The 8970-nt window shown below is 45.6% G+C and overlaps 1 protein-coding gene across 1 annotated transcript; it reads left to right on the forward strand.

The window, feature by feature from the left end:
• Positions 1–397: 397 nt before the first annotated feature.
• On the forward strand, positions 398–8021 carry LOC115159767 (versican core protein-like). Its single transcript, XM_029709806.1, has 8 exons — positions 398–611; positions 1192–1305; positions 1395–1508; positions 3472–3630; positions 4358–4440; positions 6390–6534; positions 7145–7327; positions 7440–8021. Exons 3-8 carry the CDS (start codon positions 1442–1444, stop codon positions 7565–7567), a joined length of 765 nt encoding a protein of 254 aa, XP_029565666.1. The 5' UTR covers positions 398–611; positions 1192–1305; positions 1395–1441; the 3' UTR covers positions 7568–8021.
• The last annotated feature ends 949 nt before the right edge of the window (positions 8022–8970 follow it).

Raw genomic sequence — 8970 nt, forward strand, 5'->3', positions numbered from 1 at the left:
ACATCCCTCCACTCCACCTCCCACCCACTCCTCCACTCCACCTTCTGCACATCCCTCCACTCCACCTCCCACCCACTCCTCCACTCCACCTTCTGCACATCCCTCCACTCTACCTCCCACCCACTCCTCCACTCCACCTTCTGCACATCCCTCCACTCCACCTCCCACCCACTCCTCCACTCCACCTTCTGCACATCCCTCCACTCCACCTCCCACCCACTCCTCCACTCCACCTTCTGCACATCCCTCCACTCCACCTCCCACCCACTCCTCCACTCCACCTTCTGCACATCCCTCCACTCCACCTCCCACCCATTCCTCCACTCCACCTCCCACCCACTCCTCCACCCCACCTCCTGCCCACCCCTCCACTTCATTTCCCACCCACCCCTCCACTCCACCTCCTGCCCGGCCCTCCCGCCCCATCCCTGACTGGGCCCTGACCACCCAGACCCTCCTGCCTGACGGAGAGGAGTTTGTGGATTATGACCGTGTGAATGGTTCTCCTCTGCTGGAGGCCAGTCCCCCTGTTCCTGAGGAACCCCAGTCCACCTATCATCCTGAAACAGGAACTGACTACTACATCGAGGCCCAGACCGTCGATGTCAGACGTAGGTGTAAATCTCAGAGCCTATTCAATGTTTAACGATGGGTGTATGACGTCATCATGGCCATTGGTTGTTGTTGAACGTTGATGATAATAATGTTATTAATGATGATAATAATGTTATTAATGATGATAATAATGTTATTGATGATGATAATAATGTTATTCATGATGATAATAATGTTATTAATGATGATAATAATGTTATTGATGATAATAATAATGTTATTGATGATGATAATAATGTTATTAATGATGATAATAATGTTATTGATGATGATAATGTTATTGATGATGATAATAATGTTATTAATGATGTAAATAATGTTATTGATGATGATAATAATGTTATTGATGATGATAATGTTATTGATGATAATAATAATGTTATTGATGGTGAAAATAATGTTCTTGATGATAATAATAATGTTATTGATGATGATGATAATAATGTTCTTAATGACAATGATGCTGATGATGATGACAATGATAGCGATGACGATGTTAACTTTGCAATGATGCTAATGATAACTACTGTGATGATGAGGATGATAATTATGATGATATGTGTGTGTCTGTCTCAGCTTTGCAGCAGTGCACGGTGAATGTGTGTCTGAACAAAGCATCTTGCTCCCAGAGAGGCAACGCCAGCATCTGTGTATGTGTACCTGGATACACCGGACAGCACTGCGAGACAGGTACACACACACACACACACACACACACACACACACACACACACACACACACACACACAGTTATATTATATTCTATGTCATTTGTGTAGATGTTGATGAGTGCCAGTCCAACCCGTGTGCTAATGGAGCCACCTGTATGGACGGAGTCAACTCCTTCAGCTGTGTGTGTCTGCCCAGCTACGCAGGACAGCTCTGTGAACAAGGTAACACACACACCAGTGCAGCTGCTTTAAAACCCTCATCAAAGCTTTTACAAAAAAGAGGCAGCCTTTCAAGACAACTCACAGTTCTGTCCAAAAGTGGTAAATGATTCTAGTGGAACTGCCAGCTCTTGGTCGTATTTAGTCAGTAAACAGACTCCATTCTCTGGATCAGGCTGAGAACACCATTGTCCAAGGTTGACTACGGCTGTGTATAGGGTGCATCACACACACACACACACACACACACACACACACACACACACACACACACACACACACACACACACACACACAGTGAGTCATGTCTGTGCTCCCTGGATATCCCGTAACGCTGGGCGTTGGCTGCACACTAGATTAGTTCCAGCTTCATCCCCAGTACTGCTGCTTTTACTCAGCAACTATACTGTACATACATGCATGCTCACATGCATACACCAAATAACATGTGCATTCACCTCGTACTGTATCTGTAACAGTACATACACACATGTCATGCTAAACAAACACACTGACAGCCACACCTGGAGAGCCACAGCTGTGTTCTGATGCTAGTGGGCCAGAGGAGAGAGAGCAAGGACAGAATCAGTCCATTATTTTATTAGAAAGATGTTGCAGCTGTAGGGAACTGGATCAATGCAGGCTGTACTAACCAGTGGCATGGACCAAATCAACTCTTTATCCAATACAGAGCTGCTCGTTGACAAGTTTGGGTATGTTTGTGTTTGTGTGTGTGAGTATGTGTGTATGTAAGCGTGTGTGTGTGTGAGCGTGTGTATGTAAGCGCGTGTGTGTGTGTGTGTGTGTGTGTGTGTGTGTGTGTGTGTGTGTGTGTGTGTGTGTGTGTGAGCCTGTATGTGTGTGTGTAGCCAGTGACGGGGGTATGATAAGTTAATAAAGGTGATCTGAAGCTCGCTGATGATAGACGCACCCTGAGGCCTTGATTAAAAGTAATTTCATTGTCAATTGCACTCAAGGTCCAACTGAAACTTCCTCCTTTAACCCATCCCCTCTGAATCTGAGAGGGCGTTACCTGCCTTGCTCACGGGCAGAAAGACAGATTTTTCACCTTGTTGGCTCAGGGATTCAAATGGTCAACCTTTCAGTTACTGGCCCAGTGCTCTAACCGCTAGGCCACCTGCCGGCCCATAACCCCCCACCTGATACACACCACAGACATGCTCAGTCAACCAGTCTTGCTATAACCCTTTATAATGTTTGCATGTTTCTCTAGACATTATAAATGATGACGTAACAAACACCTGCCTGTTCAGCCTGTACGATATGAATAAAACTGGTCATTCCCTAGCAACGAACTTAGCAACAAGACCCACGGGAAACAAGCAAAACAGACCCATTCTACAGTAGAACACTCAGAATAAACTTCTAGAAGAATGGAACTAGTCTAAACAACTATTCAGAATTCGAATTCTATGACAACAGCTCATCCAAGCCAGCAGCATGCTGGATCATGGTTATCTGACATAGCATTGTGGACCCACTAACATACACAAATCTTGCACAGTCCCAAAACTACAAAGAGGGTTCAGTATGGAGCTACAGTCCCTTAATGCAGTAGCATGCTCTTCTATTCTCGACTTGCACAGGTGGATCAATGTGGGTGAATGCATGAGAGCGTGCAAGCTTGTGTGTGTGCGTGTGTGTGTGTGTGTTTGGCCTAGAGAACAGGGGAACTTGTGAGGGTTTCCAAAGTGGATAATGGGCTCCAACTGTGAGTCTGTGAGCTCATTCAGTCAGAGACCTTTCTAAACCAGCTGGAGCTCTTTCTCTTTCACAGTCCACCATTCGTTTTAGTTTCTCTCTCTAACTCTCTCACTCGGTTTCTATCTCTTTCGCTCTCTGTTTCTCTCTCTTCTCCCCTAATTTTGTGCAATTTGCTTCATCTCTGTGGATATTGTTAGCCATTGATTCCTCTGTTAATCGTCGATTCCTCTCTCTCCCCCAGACACGGAGGTGTGTGAGTATGGCTGGCAGAAGTTCGAGAGCCATTGTTATAAGTACATCACCCACCGTCGGACATGGGACGCTGCCGAGAGAGAGTGTCGTGTCCAAGGAGCCCACCTAGCCAGTGTCCTGTCACAGGAGGAGCAGCTGTATGTCAACCGTAAGTCCCGCCTCCCTTAGGTTGTCATTAGTCACAGGTAACAGGTTAGGGTGAGAGGTCAGAGGGTAGAGAGTATGGAGCGTAGAGATATTGTGTGTCATATGTAGCACTCAGAGGACTCCATAATGAAACTGTTTTGATGAGTCTGCACAACAAACTGTAAAAGACTGATGTTTGTACAACATGCAGCTCAGGCTGTGGTAACAACACATGACAACAGTTTTCCTGACTAGTTTATTGGGGACAGTTCACAGTAGGGGGGACTCACGTCATACCCTAGGGCTGCTTACCTACTGTACAGTAAGTACCCCTTCTGATTTGGTCTGTATCATTCATACACACACCGCAAACTACCCACTGGGCACAAACGTCTGCTCAACGTCTAGTTTTGATAAACATTTGGTTGAGTTGTCAGCTAACGTGAATTCAGCGTAAAATCAACACATTTCACCATGTCATTGGATTTAAAAGTTGGGTGACAAAAATATCCAATCAGCTTTCCACATTGATTCAACGTCATCACATAGAATCTTTGGTTGAAGTTATGTGTAAACAACGTTGATTCAACCAGAAAGGGGGAAAGAGGGAGAGATCGGCAGTGTTTTGGGGCTTAGAAAGCAGCCTTTGGGAACAGGAAGCTGGTGATTCATACATCTTAAAATGTATTTGTGATTTGTTGTTGTAGAGTTAGACAGATGCAGTCCTAACTGTTGTTTCTTACCCCCAGGTCTGGGCCATGACTACCAGTGGATCGGTCTGAACGACAAGATGTTTGAGAGAGACTTCCGCTGGACAGACGGCAGCATCATGGTAACAGGAGAAAATCCCCTGATAAGATTCACTACATGGTCAAAAGTATGTGGACAGCCCTTCAGATGAGTGGATTTGGCTATATCAGCCACACCCGTTGCTGACAAGTGAATAACATCCAGCACACAGCCATGCAATCTCCATAGACAAACATTGGCTGTAGAATGGCCATACTGAAGAGCTCAGTAACTTTCAGCGTGGCACCGTCATAGGATGCCACCTTTCCAACAAGTCAGTTCGTCAAATTTCTGCCCTGCTAGAGCTGCCCCGGTCAAATGTAAGTGCTGTTAATGTGAAGTGGAAACGTCGCAAAGTGGTTGGCCACACAAGCTCACAGTGCGGGACCGCCCAGTGTTGAAATGCGTAGCGTGTAAAAATCGTCTGTCCTTGGTTGCAACACTCACTACCGAGTTCCAAACTGCCTTTGGAAGCGACGTCAGCACAATAACTGTTCGTTGGGAGCTTCATGAAATGGGTTTCCATGGCCGAGCAGCCACACACAAGCCTAAGATCACCATGCGCAATGCCAAGCGTTGGCTGGAGTTATGTAAAGGTCGCCACCGCCATTGGACTCTGGAGCAGTGGAATCACGCTTCACCATCTGGCAGTCCGACGGACGAATCTGGGTTTGGCGGATGCCAGGAGAAAGTTACCTGCCCGAATGCAGAGTGCCAACTGTAAAGTTTGGTGGAGGAGGAATAATGGTCTGGAGCTGTTTTTCGTGGTTCGGGCTAGGCCCCTCATTGTTCATGCTAGGTGCTTCCAACTTTGTAGCAACAGTTAGTGGAAGAACTTGACTGGCCTGCACAGAGCTCTGACCTCAACACTATCGAACACCTTTGGGATGAATTGGAACGCCGACTGCCTAATCGCCCAACATCAGTGCCCGACCTCATTAATTCTCTTGTGGCTGAATGGAAGGAAGTACCCGCAGCAATATTCCAACATCTAGTGGAAAGCCTTCCCAGAAGAGTGGAGGCTGTTATAGCAGCAAAGGGGGGACCAACTCCATATTAATGTCCATGATTTTGGAATGAGACAATCGATGAGCAGGCGTCCACATACTTTTGGCCATGTAGTGTATGATATGATGTGATATGGGTGTTACAGATGATTTTAACACATACACACACATACTAAGCAGAGAATGTCTGTTTTCTCTGTATGAAGTGTGAGCTGAGATATGGAGTAAGGACAGTGTGTGTGTTTGTGTGTGTGTGTGTTGCTGCGCACACACAGCCACAAGAGAGAGACACAGATGATACTGTTGAAACAATGTTGTTTTTTAACGGCGTTATCGCTCAGTACTGCAAGACACAACCTTGTTCAGTTCTAAGTGTACATGTGTGTGTTTTAGTTAACATGCATTAATGCATAGTTGTAGCCATTTGAACCAGGGACACTGCAACAAAAAGATCCTAAAGAAGAGAAGGGGGAGGCGGGGAAAATTGGGAGAATTCCCCCTGTCCCCATGCCAGAGGGTGGTGCTGGTGGTCGGGGGTTAGCTAAACATCTGGTTAGGTCTGGCTCACTGAGATGGAGCAATAGCGCCCCCGTATGACCTCTTTGTGTATTACAGCCACATGCTAATGCCACCGCAGCACTATTCTGTCACAGGAGTCCCCACTGGGTTCTTTCCTCTAGAGGCTGTTCGTTAGTAAAGCTTCTGACAGCTTACAGAAAAGCAGGGTTAACAAAGGAAACTTGTGTATAAACTGATAGGCTTGTTAAAAGGTACTGTCATCTGGTTCCTATAGTGGCTAGTGATGAATGAGATTCCTACTCTGTGTTATACAGTGACTACATTACTGTGAATGATGATCTTATACAGTAAGGGCTGTGTGAGCTATCAGGGTAACTGTGGAGCTGTTAAGCTGCTAGTGAATATGACTGTAGTAAAAAGGTCTAAACTTTGGTGATGCTGAGAGTGTGTGATTGTTTGTTTGCAGCAATATGAGCACTGGCGTCCCAACCAGCCAGACAGTTTCTTCCAATCTGGAGAGGACTGTGTGGTGATGATCTGGCACGAGGGAGGACAGTGGAACGATGTACCCTGCAACTACCACCTCACCTTCACCTGCAAGAAGGGCACAGGTAACACAAATGGGTCAATTCCAGTTCAATTCCAGTCAATTCAGAAAGTAAACCAAATTTCAATTTTCCTCGTTGAAAAACATTGAAGAGAATTGGCATGGGTCTTCAGATCCTCAAAAGGTTTTACAGCTGCTCCATCGAGAGCATCCTGACTGGTTGCGTCACTGCCTGGTATGGCAACTGCTCGGCCTCCGACCGCAAGGCACTACAGAGGGTAGTGCGTACGGCCCAGTACATCACCGGGGCCAAGCTTCCTGCCATCCAGGACCGCTATACCAGGCGGTGTCAGAGGAAGGCCCTAAAAATTGTTAAAGACTCCAGGCACCCTAGTCATAGACTGTTCTCTCTGCTACCGCACGGCATGCAGTACCGGAGCGCCAAGTCTAGGTCCAAGAGGCTTCTTAACAGCTTCTACCCCCAAGCCATAAGACTCCTGAACAGCTAATCAAATGGCTACCCAGACATGCACTCTCTCACACACACACACACACACACACACACACACACACACACACACACACACACACACACACACACACACACACACACACACACACACACACACACACACACACACACACCTTACCCTTGTCCTCTCTCCTCCCTCCAGTCTCTTGCAGCCAGCCCCCATTAGTGAAGGATGCCTGTGTGTTTGGTTCTATGAAGCCTCGTTATGAGATCAACACACTGGTTCGTTACCACTGTAAAAACGGCTTCATACAGAGACATGTCCCTACCATCCGCTGCCGTGACAATGGCCAATGGGACAGCCCCAAGATCACCTGTATGAGCCGTGAGTACCTTCCATTTCCGCTGTCTCAATGACAACCAGAACTGACTACAGCCACCAACTAATCAGGGCCTTGATGCAACGACATTAACAATCTCTCCTTTTATTTTTTCAGCCGCTACCTACCAGAAGTCTTTCGTTTCTAGGCAACGTACCGATAATCACAATCATAACCAGAATCAGTACAATCACAACAATCTAAACCAACAATACAACTATCAAAACCAACAATACAATAATTAAAACAACCAAGACCAACAGAAGAACTACAACCAGCAACGTCAGGGCAGCCGTAACCAGCAGCAACAGAGCCAGAGAGAGATGAGACATCAACACTAATCTGATCTCTGGTCAGTCCTTAAAAGCGCAGATAAGGTTGCAAAATTCCCAAAATTCCAACATTTCCAGAAATCCTGGATGGAGGATTCTGAATTTCCTGCTTATTCCCTCCTGATTCCAGGACTCTTCCAACTGGGATTTCTATCATTTTGAGTAATGTACTAATCCCAGACCAAGTCAGATCGGATCAAAGGGGCTAGCTAGGGCCAGACCCATAGACATACATTCAGAACTATTTAGAAATATGTATAGCTGTGGCTCTGGATAGGGCCATGGGGTATTTCACAAGGCATAATCAGCAAGCTAACTCTGATAAACTCTGATAAAACACAGGTTTAATAAACATTGTTACACAGAGTATTGAGTCAATTTCAAATTCAACTAGGACAAATTAAGTTTCAGAATATTTTTGAAGTTAGTTGGCTAACTTGATCTTGATCTTGCTTAGCGAAATCTCCCCAGATCACATCTGATTCTTCCTACAACAACACACAGTGCCTTCATGGTTAATACAGCAACAGTGTCCATCTCTAGAACAGGAGATCTTTTCTGTGCCTGCTCTAGAGGGACACATCTCAATCCTTTTCTGTGCCTGCTCTAGAGGGACACATCTCAATCCTTTTCTGTGCCTGCTCTAGAGGGACACATCTCAATCCTTTTCTGTGCCTGCTCTAGAGGGACACATCTCAATCCAATGCTTTCTGAAAATGTTTCTTTTTCCTGAGAAATAATCCACTGAAAGACATATAAAATATATATTTGGCTCACTACTAGAATGTCTGCCTGTGCCCTGGTGACAAGTTTGCAATTATTCCAGTGAAAGAGACCCTAGTTTATTATTTGGAATAATGAGCATTCACATAATCACATCAGCAAGTTATGAAGGTTTATATGAATCATTCCACATTGTCTGCTCACAGAATGGAAGATAGAAGTTGATTGTTCTCATATACAACCCCCACCTTCAGAACAGCTTCAATTTGACTGGGCATGGACTCTACAAGGTGTTGAAAGCGTTCCACATGGACGCTGGCCCATGTTGACTCCAATGCTTCCCACAGTTGTGTCAAGTTGGCTGGATATCCTTTGGGTAGTGGACCATTATTGATAAATACGGAAAACACTGTTGAGTGTTAAAAACCCAGCAGCGTTTCAGTTCTTGACACAAACCAGTGCACCTGGAACCTACTATCATACCCTGTTCAAAGGTACTTAAAACTTTTGTCTTGTCCATTCATCCTCTGAATGGAACACATACACAATCCATGTCTCAAGGCTTAAACATCCTTCTTTAACCTGTCTCCTCC

This window comes from Salmo trutta, chromosome 23, assembly GCF_901001165.1.
Source record: "Salmo trutta chromosome 23, fSalTru1.1, whole genome shotgun sequence".
Classification (NCBI taxonomy): Eukaryota; Metazoa; Chordata; class Actinopteri; order Salmoniformes; family Salmonidae; genus Salmo; species Salmo trutta.

What these genes read in the sequence shown, in the direction of transcription:
- LOC115159767 (XM_029709806.1), top strand. Translation starts at nt 1,442, where the DNA reads ATGGACGGAGTCAACTCCTTCAGCTGTGTGTGTCTGCCCAGCTACGCA. An exon ending in GGACAGACGGCAGCATCATG is followed by an intron (nt 4,441 to 6,389) that starts GTAACAGGAGAA and finishes GTTTGTTTGCAG; the next exon opens with CAATATGAGCACTGGCGTCC. An exon ending in CAAGATCACCTGTATGAGCC is followed by an intron (nt 7,328 to 7,439) that starts GTGAGTACCTTC and finishes TTATTTTTTCAG; the next exon opens with CCGCTACCTACCAGAAGTCT.